Below are 16,240 nucleotides of genomic sequence, written 5' to 3'. Positions count from 1 at the left end.
ATTGTAATACTACTAAAGTAAAGATAATAATACTAATATCTGGATATAAAAATGATAAAATGATAGTTTTATTATTAATGATCTTTTAATAATAACATAGTTATAATAATAATAATAATAATAATAATGATAATAGTAGTAAAAATAATAGTAATAATAATAATATAGTTGTAAAAATAATAATTTTCAATAATACATTACTAATAATGATAATGATAACATTAATAATAATAGTACTTATGTTAATAATAAATATGATTTTACATATAATAATAATGACAAAAATAATATTATTCCAAAATCTTTAATCTATATATTTATAACACTTAATAATATTTCTAATGATCATAATAATGTTAATATTAATAATAATTGTATTAATACTTAAGGATATTAGTTTAAAAAAATGTTAATAATAATAATAATAATTATAACACTAGTAATAATAATAATAACAACAATAATAATAATAATAACCATATCAATAACAACAACAACAACAACAATAATAATAATAATAATAATAATAATAATAATAATAATAATAATAATAATAATAATAATAATAATAATAATAATAATAATAATAATAATAAAATTATGAATACTACCTCACATGAAATGTGTTCCAAAAAAAATAGACATCCTCTGGATTCGATCTCGTGACCACATCCTAACACACAACACTCTCGACCACCCATCCAAATCTGTTTTATTTGTGTTATAACTAAATCTAAATTTTATATATAACCCGTATTCTTCTATCCCTCTCCTTCTTCATCAGCAGAATTAATTCAATGAGTATAATTCGAATTTATAACAGCTAAAACACATTTGGGTTTGAATATATAGATGAAACCGAATGATAAGTGGTTGATTAAGGTAATTAAATCGAACGAATGAATTAAAATAAAAACTGTGACAGTCTTATGAACCCGATATGAACTCAAAACCAGAATTCGAAATTTAGATCGTTTTAACAAAAATTTAAAACATGAAATAGATTTCAATTCACCTTTAATAATAACATTATCTCTTATATATATATATATATATATATATATATATATATATATATATATATATATATATATACATATATAGTTTCTATTAGATATAAACTTATTAACATTTATTAATAATACAAATGTTAATGTTACTATTAATGTTAATACTAACTATAATATTACTGATAATAATGAAAGTAATAATAATGTCATGTCAATTATATTATAACTTGTAATTCTATATGTATATTTGTATATATATATATATACACTGTATTTAAATTATATCTGTTATATATATATATATATATATATATATATATATATATATATATATATATATATATATATCTGTGTACATATATGTATTATATTTAGTCTCGTTAGTTACTATAATAATATTTCTTAATATTATAAATAGTAATAATAACACTTTATAATAATGTAATAATAATGATAATATATTATTCATAATAATAATATCTATAAGTTTTATAACAATAATATTATTAATAATAATGATAATATTATAATAATTTAAATTTATCACACTTCATATATATATATGTATTGCCACTAATGCTTCATATAGTAATGAGAGTAATATTATTGTTATATTAATTTTTAATATTATTTATTATCGTTTATAATTGATATTATGTAAACTTAAGATAATACTTATTAATAGAAATATAATAACATGTATCTTATATTTTTATATTTTTTTATATTTATTTTTAATAGTTTAATTATATTTTATAATTTCAAGTTAATATACATATACTTACATTTATATATACATCTTTATTTACAAACAATTGTTCGTGAATCGTCGAGACTGGTCAAAGATCAAATGCACTCATGAAAAATAGTTTCAACATTTTGGAACTTAGTTTAATAGACTTTGCTTATCGTGTCAGAATTTTATAAAGATCAAGTTTAAATTTGGTCGGAAATTCCCGGGTCATCATATCTTCTTCATCGGCTTCTTCCTCATCTAGTTGTGGATCAGTCACATGTTCGGGAATGTTTGAAGGTCTCGAACTAGGATCATAGCGAATACGGTGCTTTAGTGGAAGATTTCAAATGTGTTCAATAAGATTATCTCGAAGAAAATGATGACTGCCCTTATCCCTTAGTTCTTTATCCATTCGCATATGTAGTTCAACCCGTTCTTGGAAGTCAAAATGTCAAGGACGACGCGTTGGCGGATAATCTTCTTCGAGACCACAAAATGCACGAGAGTTGTCCATTCCGGATAAATCCCATCCGCCAAATAATAACCTCTAGTAAAATGCAACCCATTAACAGTATAGTCACATGGAGGTTACATATCTTTTAATAATTCGTTAAATAAATCCGATTGATTTAGAACGTTTATGTCGTTGTTTGAACCAGCCGGCCAAAAAAAGAATGCCAAATCCATGTATCATACGAGGCAACTGCCTCTAACATAATTGTTGGGTAATCATGATCACCTCGTGTAAATTGCCCTTTCCAATCAACTGGACAATTTTTCCAACCCCAATGCATACAATCGATGCTGCCCAACATACCCAGAAAACCATGTATTTCGTCATGTTTAGAAATTAAACGTTGCACATCATGTGCATTTGGCCTTCTCATGTACTCGGCCGAATATAAGTGTAAAACACTCTTGCAAAAGTTTTTCAAATATAAATAAGAAGTTGATTCACCCATGTGTAAGTATTCATCAAAAGTATCGGGTGCAACACCGTACGCTAACTGTTTTATAGCGGACATACATTTTTGAAAAACGTTAAAACCGTATAAACCGGTTGCATCTCGTCTTTGTTTACAATAAGTACTATAATCGGGTATAGGTTCTTGAATAAAATTAATTATACCTCGACATATACGGATGAAGAAAGACTTACTCATATGAAAGCGTCGCTGGAACCTATCGAGCGAGAAAGTAGGGGTGTCGGAAAAATAATCGTTGAATAGTTGTCTAGCTTTTACTTCTCGGTCTCTAGGAAAGTGTCTTGTAGGAGCTCTAGGTATCGGTACAACTTCACCTTCGGCTTCATATTCTTCTTCTAAAATATTAATAACATCGAGTACTTACATTGGATTATATGCACTTGCAAGTGCTAACGCCTCTTCATAATTTTCGTTATCTCGATCCATTAACGAATATATTTTTTATAAGTGTTTTTTGTATTGATAGTTGAAGTACATAGAATGTATGAAATGGGTATTAGTATTTATAGTGCAAGTTTGAAGCAAAAAAAAAAAAAAAAAGGCAACGGCTCTTTTCAAACGGATATATTCCCTATTGGCCTCACCAGCAGCGTGTTGATGAATGTCAATACACCGCAAAATGAACCACGGTCTACCCACGGCACCGGTACGGCGGCCAGTAACATTGGCGTCTTCCAACGGCGGGGGTACGGCGCCCCAACCGTGCCCCGATGTGAATGGTCTTATAACGCTACACACTTGAATAAAACATTTTCAACACGCAAATCGCAAAGTGATTTGCGATCTTGGGAAGTGTTATTTATTGGTAATGAGTAATGACCGATAAAGTTCAAGTCGCAACCCAAATTAATTTGAAGACGTAAACCCGAATTTTTATTGGTCACGACCGTGTATACTGTGTCAGACACTCAGACTGTACATATTGATATTGATATCGATATTTGGATATTTGTTTTTGCTATACTCCCCGTGGCAGTCCATATTCTGTGTTTCTCAATCGATTACAGCTTACAGGTATACAATCTTCATCTCTTTCTCCATAAATTACACGTATGTATGTACACATATATTCCAACAGTAGATATATGAATTTAATTCGGATCTGGATTTTGTTTTTATCTCGATCTTAATCTTAATTTACCACCTCAATTAGTTCTAGGTAACTAGGTTACATGGTTCAAGTTCAGCATATAAACCTTAAGATTCAGAATTACGATCTAGTTTTCTGAATCTATACCCGTAACCTTCACTTGTGCATTTAGTCGCGATTGAATTCATTCATAGAATTATAGTAATTGGATCACACTAATCTTCTTTTATAGAATCACTAAAATTATATTTATCATATCTTGCTAAATTCTAAATGTTACATTTATGTGCAAAATTGACGATGTGTTTATCATCCGTGGAGCTAACACATATCTTTTGTGCAGTTTTATCTTGTGGATCAAATGGCGAACCGAGGTCAAATTCCTAGCAACAACTCAGCACTTATTGCTATGATTGCCGATGAGGTGTTTACTATTTTCTAATTGATGTGTGTGTGTGTGTGTATTCTGCTTTTACAAAATCTGTATCAGTATTTTGATACACTATTTTACATTCTACACGTGTGCACTTTGTGATTTGCTTATTTATGTGCGTGAGTGGCAACGAAGTTCTCCAATATAGATGGATAGGACTATATCAAATTAAATTAATATAGTAACTTGAGTTGTTTTATAATTCTGCTTCTTACTGATATCGAGATGGGTCGATATAAAGGTGTTTTCATATGGTGATGGTCCATCCATTGTTGATTGCTGTGTCATCCACTATGACTTACTTTATATATGATAGATTTGAAGCCTATTTCAATAATAGTTTGAGAAAAATGCAATGGACTAGGGCTATGTTATGAGCCTACGGTTGTAACATCCAGGGGCGAAAGTGTGTGGGGGTAGGGGGGCGGCCGCCCCAGTGAATTTTTATTTTTTTCAGTGTAAAATTTTTGGGTTTTTCGACTTTGCCCCCGGTGGATTTTTTTTTTGCCCCCCAAACCTACATATTTTGCCCCAAAATCTTCAAATTTTGTCCAAAAAAATTGCTACGGTTTAAATTTTTTTTTTTTGCCCCCGGTGAAAAAAATCCTAGTTTCGCCTCTGGTAACATCCCGAATCCCGAATAAGGATAAAATGAGAAGGGTTTTTCTGTGTTGTGAGAAGCTATTGAGGCTTTAGATTGGTAACTTTGATCGACAACTTTTATACATGAAAATCATTTTTATGTGATCTAGCTCAAAACCTAGAATTGAGAAATGAAAGTTTCAAATTTTAGTTGATCTATGTCTTCTCACAGCTTCACAAATTTTAGCTGTCAACATTTTGTGCATTATTTTTAAAATGGATGGTGGATAACTTTTGACAGTTATGCCTTGACTACAGTAATTATGTTCTTTGGGTAAATCTAACTGCTATGCTGTTCTTTTTAATTAATTCATAATTGTTTATATCTGATGTAGGACACGATAACTGGATTTTTACTTGCTGGAGTCGGCAATGTTGACTTAAGGAGGAAGACAAATTACCTCATTGTGGATTCAAGTAAGTAGTATTTTTTCTATCAAATTGTCTGATCCATCTTTCATACAGTGTTACACAATTATCATTGTGCATACTTGGGTAGTCGTGTGAATAAGGTTCCATATCATGCATCTTATAGCATGATAACTCGTCCCGCGCGTTGCGGCGGGGGCTTTCGGTCTGCATATTCATATTTAACTTAGCTTTATGTATTTTCAGAAGGGAAAACGGCCCATGTGTTAAGCGTCGTTGTAGGTGTCGTCGTCTTTCGTGTTTTTTAAAAATTGTCCAGTTCGAACGTAGTTAGTTTCGTTTGTTGATAAAATTATTTCAAGTCTAACAGTGATGTTGAAAAAATTTAACTCCCGGCGAGTACGAAGATACGGGCTGTCGTTGTGTTTTGCGTTTTTTAAAAAGTGTCCATTTCGAACGTCCTTATTTTCGTTTTGTTCGTAAAATTATTTCGGGTCTGACGCTGTTTTCGAAAAAATTTAACTCGCGGCAAGCGGGAAGATACGGGATGTCGTTGTGTTTAGCGTTTTTTAAAAGGTGTCTGTTTCGAATGCAGTTAGTTTCGCTTTGTTCATAAAAGTATTTCGAGTTTAACGGTGTGGTCGGTGAAATTTAACTCGGGGCGAGGAGAAAGATACGTGCTGTCGAAGTTTGTGGGTGCAGTTTTTATTTTAAGCGGGATAATTTACGTTTTTTCCCCTGTAGTTCAGGGTAATTTTTGTAAGTAGCTTGTAGTTGAGGGGGTATTTTGCAATTTTGGGGATGAGGTTTGGGTCAATGTAGTTTTGACCAATTTTTGTGAGAGGGGTGGGTTCCAAACGACAAGGATCCACACCCCTGTTAGTATATAAGGGATAATGACATCATTAGCAGCAGTAACTTATTTAGTGAATATTTAAATGGTCTATTAATAATTTAATCCTGATGGGCTGCGTATAGTAGAGTATGGGGTTGGAGTACTAGCCATCCCGGTAACCCGAATAGGAAAACCGTAGAACTTTTAACTTAAGTGGTCTATTAAGAATGTGTATTAAGTGGTGCGAGCAGCAAAAAATGCATGCTGGAACAGTACCACTATATATTTACAGTGATTGCTATTTCCAATTTTGTATTGTGAAATCATGAATAACATACACAAGAAAGTTAGTAGGGCAAACTGGCTGTAACAAAAGGCGTTTGCAGACTTATGCTAGCCTTAAGTATATACTAGTCATAAGCTCCTTAGACATTGCTCTATTGATTAATATAAATCTAGTCCCATAGGTGGTTGGTTTGAAATTGCTTGCTAACGTAGTGTCTATGTATATTGACCATTTTAAAAGATATATGAAATTATGTATCCATGATGATGCTTTGTGCTTTTGTCTATACGATATATAATATTTTTAGTCTAAAAGATTGGAGCATGCCAAAGATATTACTTTATATCATGAACTTGCAATGTTACCAGGAAAATAATTTTAGGAAAGTATTAGGTCGTTTGTCAAGTGTATACTCTTCCTAGTAACTAATAGAATGATATAGGTCCAATCATTAACTTTTAGAATGCTAAAAGTGGGTAAACTCTTAAATTTCATTTGTTAATTTTTCATTACAAAATACCACAATGGAAGTCGTTAAATTCTGATGGGATGGATAACATTACTTGCACTGCTCCTAATTTAGTTCACGACATGATGTTTTTTACAACCATATTCTATGTCAAACTAGTTACTTGTTTATAAAAGATTATTGTGAGCTATACGCTATAACCTAGAGTTGGAGTTTTGTTGACTAGTAAAATATTGTGTAATACTAATAAGCATCAAGATTTTTTTTTTTTATTTTTTTTTATTATTATTATTTTTTTTTTTTTCATTTCTAGTCCCTGTGTTGTTTTCTTTCCGATGATGCTTAAGTTTCTTTTTACTGGTTATGAAATATGAAAATTTTCCATTTGTTTCAGAGACAACTGTCAAACAAATTGAGGATGCTTTTAAAGAATTTACAACGAGAGATGATGTGGCAATAGTGTTGATCAGTCAATATGTAAGTACTCAATGTTTTATAACTTATGAAATACTGTTACTGGATTTTATGCAAGGTTGCAAAAATCGGAAAAAATCGGGAGTTCTCGGCGATAACTCGGATTCATCAGGTTGTCGAGTTCTCGGTAAACGGCCAATTTCTCTGTCAATATCCGATTTATCGAATTTCTCGGTCAATTTTCCGTTCAACATACTTTTTGTAGCTATATATTATATTATGTATCATAATAAATTATATAAATGCTTGTTTGTAGCTATATATTATATTACGTATCATAAAAACTATCTCAAAAGTCTAAATCTTATATATATATATATGAGGATCAATGGGGAAGTAACCAATCGGGGGAAGCGGGGGGAAGCAAATTTTATTTTATTTTTTTTCGTTTTTTGAAAAAACTTTGTTCACGAACATTATAGATGAGATGAAAATATGAACATTTAGTAGAGACACTTTGTGATAAATGTTTTTATTTTGGCGGGAAAACGCTTGAAGAAGTAATATATAACAATTATCGTGTTTTTCGAGCGTATTTTGAGGTTTTAGATATTAGGGTTTAGATATTAGGGTTTAGATATTAGGGTTTAGAGTTTAGGGTTTAGGGTTTGGTGTTTTGGGTTTATGGAATAAATCCAAAACACCAAACCCTAAACCCTAAACTCTAAATCGGGCTAAATTTTACTTCACAAAACATGAAGAAAAAAAAAACGTTCATATTCTTCACGAACAATATTATCTTGAATGTTATTTTTGTCGATCGTTTTCCCGCCTAAATAATAACATTCATCACGAAGTCTCTTATAAATGTTCATATTTTCGTGTGATCTTGATGCCGGAAAAATTTTTTTTTAAAAAAAACGGGAAAAAAAAATAAAAAATTTTGCTTCCCCCCGATTGGTTACTTCCCCATTGATCCTGCCCCTATATATATATATATATATATATATATATATATATATATATATATATATATATATATATATTCAAAAATTTATATTTATATTTTTTTTTTTTTTTTTTGAAAAGCAAGATAATTTTATTGATAAGGAAATGATACAACGAGGATTACAACATGAGAAACACTAATTTGAGCGAAACTCGAGGACCTATACTAGATATAAAGTAAGAAACTAACAAGATGTAGAATACCCTGATTTCGGAGCAGTATTATCAAACCTAACATCAATCACCATTACCCTCATCATCTACTAATACATAAAAAGGATTGTTTGCTTCAATTCTATCTTTGGAATGTGTCTTATTATTACCTTCACCATCAATGCCCTTCCCTTTATCTCTTTTCCTTAAAACATTATGATTTCGATTTTTCTGGGTCTCCACATTCCAATTTGTTTCCTCCACAGCAATATTGTCTTTAATACCATAATTATTCTTAACTGCATTTTGCTTGATACCTTTTGCTTCTATTGACTGCCATTGACTTTTATTATTATCAAAATTCAGCTTATGAAATATCCTTCCATTCTTACCAACAACTTTAGAGCCATCGTCAACACACTGGTTATTTAAATCAACTGTTTCACCATCATTGTTGATTTTCAAAGCGTCTTTTAACACTTGTGCAGATACTTCATCTTCTGTTTTAGGCCTAATTTTACAAGTATTAAAAGAGTGCCCAAACACTTTGCAATGAGTGCATAAAGGCGGTTTCCATTGATAAGTCACCTCAAGTTTACCCACTTTGGCTGGAAAAGAACCAATCACAGGATAGGAAAATTCGACAAAGCTAGGAAGGTCATCAGCTGCATTGACTTCAGTCAAAACTCTAGCAAAGCCTAGTCTTCCACTTTTACTTAAACATCTCTCCGAAGTAACTTTGTCCATCAATATAGGCCTACCAATACCACTAACAAGTTTACCTATACTTCTGCCACTCCATAATTCAATGGGTATATTGTGAATGCAAATCCAAATTGGAACTTTTTCAGGTTCAATTTTTTCAAGCCAAACCCCAGGTTCCCACTGATTCACGAAAAAAGGAACATTATTAACTAACCATGGACCACTCTCAAGAACCTCCTTCATACCCTTTTCATTATTAAATTTGCATAAATAAAATCCTGCAGCTGTTTTGACGATTTCTTTAAGGTCAAACCTCCGCCACATTCTCCTTAGATGGGCATTAACAACCCTATAGTCCATAGAAGTTCCAATAAAATACCCATATAATTGAAGAGAAAATGCACTACCGCCCTTCTTAACCTCCTCAGCTGAGAAAACTACTCTCTTTTGACCATTAGACATTAAAACAGGAAGAATGAACTCCATTTTTAATTCTTCTTCATCTTTATTTTGTTTTAAGAAGTCAGCAAAAGTGATGTTTGGATTTACCCATGCTCTTGGGGTTTTAGTATTTGTATTGCCTTGCCCATCACTAGTCTCAACCCCTTCCATTGTTGTAGATTTAATCCCAGAGTCAACATTATCTTTATCACCGGTATTATTATCCTGCGTATTCATTAAAGGCACATTGCCACCCAGTGTAAATTGGGAGAAATCATCAGGAACAACAATTGACTCTCTAATACCATCACTCTTAAATAACTTAACAGCATTCTCAGCAGCAGCCACTAGGTTTACATCAACCTCATTATAACTACCATCTTTTGAACTCTTAAAGAATACAACAGGACTAGCAGAAACATTCGGTTTAGCAACAGCAATTGTTTCACCAATAGATTTAGCAATAATATCATCATTACTAGCTACAATATCATCAATAGAATGATCAGTTTCAGCAGAATTCTTACCATGTCCACCTTTCTTCCTGTTACCCTTGCGTTTTTTAATTACTTCAGGGAGTATTTTTTCATTAGCAGGAATAGAAGAATCACCAACATATGGAACAAATTGAGCACTCCTCTTTTCTTTAGACGGACCATCCCCAACATCAATCAGCAGGTTCACTTTACCCTTCCTCTTTCTAGAACTATAGGTTTTTAGAATCATCCCCTCTGAATCACGACTATCCTTCCCAGGTTGATCAATTGGCACATCTCCTTCGTTCTTATTTTGCTGATCAACTTCATCTCCCATCAGGTCGGAACGTACGACATCATCCATAATCTGAGATGAACGATCCCCATCAGAATCAGATGAAGACACTTCTCCACTTTTAAAGGCCGCATCCGCTGTTCCACGACTAGCCGATCGGTTTTGCAAAACCCTAGTAGCAGTCGCCGTTAAATCTTGGAACTTTTTCTTCTTCTTGGACACCATGATACACAGCAGATAGCAATAGCAGAGATAGCAGGTATCTCAAAATTATAACTGAAATTTGAAAGCAACAATTCAGTCCAAAACTCACCAGGGTTTTGTTCGGCGATCCAATACAGGCGTACTGGAAGAAGAACAGCAGCGAATGGCGTCGGAACAGTGGCTCACGCGCCGGCGCGTGGATTACCGGCGCCGGAGCTAGTCGGCGCGTGTGGTGGCAGTGGTGGTCGGATCTGAATGAAAATTTCAGGTTATGCAATTCGAGTATGTCTGAATCGATTGGTGGGGGTGGTGAGATGCAAAAATCAAAAGAAAAAACTTAATATTCGATGGTGAACAAGTGAAAACCGGATCGCCCTTTTAAGAGAGAGAAAATACTTTTCACTATCAATTTTCCTATTTAATGTAGCAAATTTATATTTATATTAAAAAGTCAAGGTTAGTCAACAACTGATTTCTCCCCGAGTTCTCCCAAAAATTTTCCGGCCGAGTTCTCCCCGGGTTCCGATTTATGCAACCTTGATTTTATGAGTAGTTTAGTTATTAAGCAGAAGAAGTAAAGCAGTCATGAAACTACGCTCAAGTTTGGTACTCAAACGATGCACAAGTGTTTTGTGACTTAGAATTGTATACCTAACAAGTTCCTTAATCATATGGTACACTTATGTCACAATTCACAAAAAGTAGTTTAGTATAAAGCTGTTATTGTTTACTCCGACAATCTATCGAGGATAATTGTTTAATTGAACAGCATGACCTATCATGTAGTTTTATGACCTTGGAAGGATCTCAATCCGTGTGAAATTAATTTTTAACTTTGATCCGTGGACATATGCGTGAGATCATTTTTTTGCAACATTAATGCCTGTTTCAAATAAAGAAAAACGAAGCCAAAAGTACTAATTTGGAAAGTGGTGTACTATCTATTTCCAGTTTTCTATTGCTGCAAGTTCATATATTTTTTTTTATCATGTAGGTTGCAAATATGATAAGGTTCTTAGTGGATAGCTACAATAAACCAGTTCCAGCTATTTTGGAGATTCCTTCAAAGGACCATCCATATGATCCATCACATGATTCTGTTCTTTCGCGTGTCAAGTACCTGTTCAATACTGAATCTGTTGCTGGTGACAGGCGTTAAATAGAAAAAATAACTCATGAATAATCACTTGCTTTAACATGAAGTTGTCATTATCTCGAAGTAAATGTAAGCACTATTGGGTGTGTTACTGAATTCAAGTTTTTGCAACAATAAATTGCTATCTTTTAGTATGTATCAGGAGTGGGTGAAAGATGTTGACTCGATCGATCATGTCGGTTGTTTGCTGGTTTGAACTGATGGATTGTTTGGTCTTCAACTGGTTGTGTGTATTTTTTTTGTCTATCTATTTATTTATTTTTGTATATTAAAGAATCATTAAAAGTATCTCATTTCTTGTAAACAAAATTGGAGTCTGGAATAAATGTTTTTATTAAACCCTGTAGAGTTAAGATTTTAGGAAGTATTTTGAGTAATCATATATCCTCTAAAAGTTGGTCCTACGCATCATGGATCCTTTTCATGGTAACAAATTTAAGTTTTGACGTTTGTAAAGGTATGGAGTTTTGAAATTATTTGTTAAGATGATAAAATGATAAAAACCTTAATGTCATATGGCATTATTATTTGTCAGAGCATCGACAACCAAGAGTGGTTGCGTTTTATGTTGTCACCCTTCTGGAACGTCGGATTCCACCACTCTGGACCACGTTCTGGTCCGATGTTCCGAAACTACGTCTCTCAGACGATGTTGGTTCCATGCGTTTCGACCATTATTTGTAAAAAAGAGTCCAACCCAATGGTTGAAATATTGAATTTTTAATAATTTTTTTTCTTTTTTCCACCCTATAAATATCATATATTTAATGGTAGAAATATTGAATTTTAATAATTTTTTTCCCCACCCTATAAATATCATATATGTTTCACATATTTCCGCACACGCGGCAATTATCTTTCTCCAATATTTCTTCATATTTCTACCCACATATTTCTCCATATTAAAAAATGTCTATAACTTCTTCTTCTGACAATGAGCATATGTTAGATCTTATACAGAAATCTTATAATGAATATGAAAGTTCGTAACGTCATCGACATTCAAGATGTTACATAAATCGAGATAGAGTCGATGCTCATGAAAGGCTAATGAGCAACTATTTTGGGGCGAAAAGCCAAATGCTCAAATGCATAGAGAGGTCAATTCACTCAATGTGATCAAGGCTATCCAACGATTATTCTTAAAGTTGTTGCCTGATATGACATGTGAATTAGAAATGTGTACTTTGGGGTTGTGGTTGCAAACAATGATTTAAATGTCTTATACACGAGTCATTTATTCAACGCAAAGCTAATTAAGACCCCACCCTGAATACTGTAGCGAGTGTAGATTACCAGAGTTAATTCAATTGAAAAGATTTACTCGTCATGGGGCATCATTCGTTAAGGGGTTTTCAAGTGTAGTTAATCCAAAATGGTCGTATTTGTAAAGAAAACAAGCTGTTGTTTGCAAAGACGTTGAGAGGACTTTGGGGTTTTATACGGTCGTTGGCATATATTACGGTAAGCGGCAAGAGTCTATAGCAGAAACCCGATAGGAAGAATCACGTATGTATGCATAATATAAAAAAAAATGATTTATGAAAACAGATGTTATAACATTGCAGAATATGAAGAGTATTATGTGCCGGTAGAAAATATGCAAGATTATGGATTTAGAGGTGTGAAACGTATAAAAGAAGGAAACAAGAACTTCAAGATAGATATATGTGCACGAGAGACTGCGATTTGATCTGGTAGAATATTTTTGATCGCTTCGTGAAACTCAGTGATTATATTTTTCATGCATTTTAATTGTTAATGATCGTAATTTCCTTTATTAATTCAATTTTAATTTTATTTTTAATGTTTATGTTTATTATGTTTTTTAATTAATTAAATTAAATTAAATTATAACTAAAAAATATTAATATTAATAAATATACTCGTTCTCTCTTCACAACTCTCATTCAGGACACCAAATCACTCTTTCACTAAATCACTTTGACGATTTCACTTTTTCTCTCTCATTAACTTTGAAATTAGGACGTCACCACTGATCGTGCCCTCACTGAATGGATGAAGTTTATAGTTTAATAAGGCAAAATTCATGTCTCTTCTAAATATATTATCCTATCATGCATCATAATGCGACGAATTTATGCATTAAAAATGCTATACTCACTTGGATTTATAAATAATGAGTAGTTCACACAACTTAAGTTTTTTTCTTTCTATTTTTACTAGTGATTTATGGTTTATTTCACGTGTGTAAACATTTTTGTAAAAAACAAAGAGCCAATGGTTTAACGGTATCGAGGTCACCTTTACAACTTTGAGGTTCGAGTCCTGCTTAGAACATTTAGTGGTGTATATACTCGTGTTAGTATTAGGTGGGTGTGTGAGTTTGCATTTCAACCAAAAAAACATATTTTTGTAAAATGTGTGATTATTATATTTCTCTTTATTTACGTTTTAAATTTTTTTTTCAAAACACAAACCATTCTTTTCTCTTTCTTTGCAATTTCCGATTTAGTGGGGTAAGTTTGCAAATTTTAAATAACACTTATTAATTGGGGAATATTATATTTTTTTTACAATATTTATGTCAAACATAATTATTAAAATTACAGATAAGGTTATATTTTTTTTTTTTTTGGCAAAAAAGGAGAAAATATATTAGAATAACCGTTAACTTCATCAAAATGATAAAATATAACGAAAAGCCATTACAATGACGGATCGAAATCGGTCATAACATTGCTACACAAAGTAAAGCCATACAAGCCTATTGACAAAAGAAGCAAAGGGTTAACATCCCAAACATTTCTAATAACTTGGTCCGTCATTGTGTAGCTCAAGGGTTAACATCCCAGCGGCCCAAATAACTTGGTCTTCTTGAGCCTCATTTAACGTGAACCGGCCCAACAGTAGGTGAAGATCTTTGGCCTTCTTTAGATTGAAAAGTGAAAGTTGTCATGTAAGGTGGAGATCCCACCCTGTCTGATGTCGTGAGTAAACAGAGGGAAACCGAAAAAAATTGACCACTTGAAGATGATGTTCACACAGGATGAACAAAGATGGGAACTCGTTTTTCAAAATACGTCCGTCGACTTATTACCATTGAGGATGGGTTGAACAACGTTGTTTACCATTGTTTCTTGAATAGCTTTTAAAAAGTGGATTTGAAACCGATTGACTAGTGAACTCGCCAGGGAACCTCTAGACTTATTACCGAGGCCGCGGGTATTCCATGAGGCGATCCTCATGGTTTGGTGGGTTTGGTTGGCGTTACATCATCCGCCATACTTTCCATTACAGATAAGGTTATATAAATAACTTATACTTTACATAAATGCTATATGTAAGACGTATCTAAGCTACATATATTTTAACATTGTTTTGCAATACCTATTTTCTACTTTCATTTTCTATGTTATCTCTATCACTATATTTTTTTTTCTTTTGAGCAGTAGTACGGAATTACCTAGAAATTTAACTCCTCACGTGTTCATCTACTGCAGTTTCATAACCCGCTCTCAACTACTGCCTAGGAGAAAACCCGGCCCAATCCAAAGGCATGGGCGGTAGAACCCCCTCCCTCATTGCCTCCGCAACTCGATGTGCGGAAGACACTCTTTGATGAAATTCATGGGTAAAGGGACAAAAAATTAGGGTTAAAAATCGATTTGGAATTTTTCCTATCGGGTTGTACATAAACAAGTTAAGATTAAAAGGTGGAATTTTTTTCTGTATTTTCTCTCTATCTTTCATCAAACTCCTAATTCCCAAATTCATCAAACTCCCAATTCCCAAATTCATACGGAGTACATATAATTACACATACATACTTTGTTGAATCACAGATCCGAATCAAAAAAGGCAGAAATAATTACAACAATTTCATCAGATACGCTGCTGATACACACGAATTTAGGGTTTTTCTTCCGTTACAACAGTTCCATCAGATGGGGAAAACGTCAGGAGGGAAGAAGAAAAAGAAGGTGCAAACTTTTCCTTGGGTTTTGAGGAATAGGCAAATAGGGTTAGATGATGAACATGAAGGAAGATCCTTCGATCAATCTACTGGATCTAATCAATCGCCTAGAGTGGATACGGTTGCACATGAAGACGGTAATTCTTCGTGTCATATGGACGATCAGATGAGCATACACGCGTCATCAAAATCTTCTAGCAAGGAGGATGAAGGCGTGACTGGTAAATTGGCTGCTGTTGGGACTAAAGTAACAAGTGATGGATCTATGCAGGATCCAACCAAGCAGAGATCATACTTAATTACTACTGGTGGCTCAAATGATAATCATGATTCAGAGGGGATGGTTCTGAAAACCTATAGTACTAGAAAGAGAAAGGGTAAAGTGAACCAGCTGATTGATGTTGGGGATGGTCCTTCTAAAGAAAAAAAGAGTGCTCAATTTGTTCCTTATGCTGGTGATTCTTCTATTCCTGTTAATGAAAAAATACTCCCTGAAGTAATTAAAAAACGCAAGGGTAACAGGAAGAAAGGTGGGTATGGTAAGAATTCTGCTGTAACTAATCATTCTATTGATGATACTGTAGTTAATAATGAT

General features: G+C 33.0%; 2 protein-coding genes across 2 annotated transcripts; one reads left to right on the top strand and one right to left on the bottom strand.

Moving 5' to 3' along the window:
• Positions 1–2,197: 2,197 nt before the first annotated feature.
• Positions 2,198–3,158, bottom strand: LOC139888606 (uncharacterized). The gene is made up of 3 exons (XM_071871606.1): positions 3,113–3,158; positions 2,403–3,067; positions 2,198–2,293 (listed from the first exon to the last, which is right to left on the bottom strand). Exons 1-3 carry the CDS (start codon positions 3,156–3,158, stop codon positions 2,198–2,200), a joined length of 807 nt encoding a protein of 268 aa, XP_071727707.1.
• A 478-nt stretch (positions 3,159–3,636) lies between these two features.
• Positions 3,637–12,088, top strand: LOC139891712 (V-type proton ATPase subunit F-like). Its single transcript, XM_071874690.1, has 5 exons — positions 3,637–3,746; positions 4,166–4,246; positions 5,233–5,314; positions 7,251–7,333; positions 11,547–12,088. The coding sequence occupies exons 2-5, from the start codon at positions 4,184–4,186 to the stop codon at positions 11,709–11,711; spliced, it is 393 nt and encodes a 130-aa protein (XP_071730791.1). The 5' UTR covers positions 3,637–3,746; positions 4,166–4,183; the 3' UTR covers positions 11,712–12,088.
• The last annotated feature ends 4,152 nt before the right edge of the window (positions 12,089–16,240 follow it).

The sequence above is a fragment of the Rutidosis leptorrhynchoides genome, chromosome 2 (genome assembly GCF_046630445.1).
Source record: "Rutidosis leptorrhynchoides isolate AG116_Rl617_1_P2 chromosome 2, CSIRO_AGI_Rlap_v1, whole genome shotgun sequence".
Lineage (NCBI taxonomy): Eukaryota > Viridiplantae > Streptophyta > Magnoliopsida > Asterales > Asteraceae > Rutidosis > Rutidosis leptorrhynchoides.
Note: the sequence above shows the minus strand (reverse complement) of the source record. Positions and strands in the feature narration are given on the sequence as shown.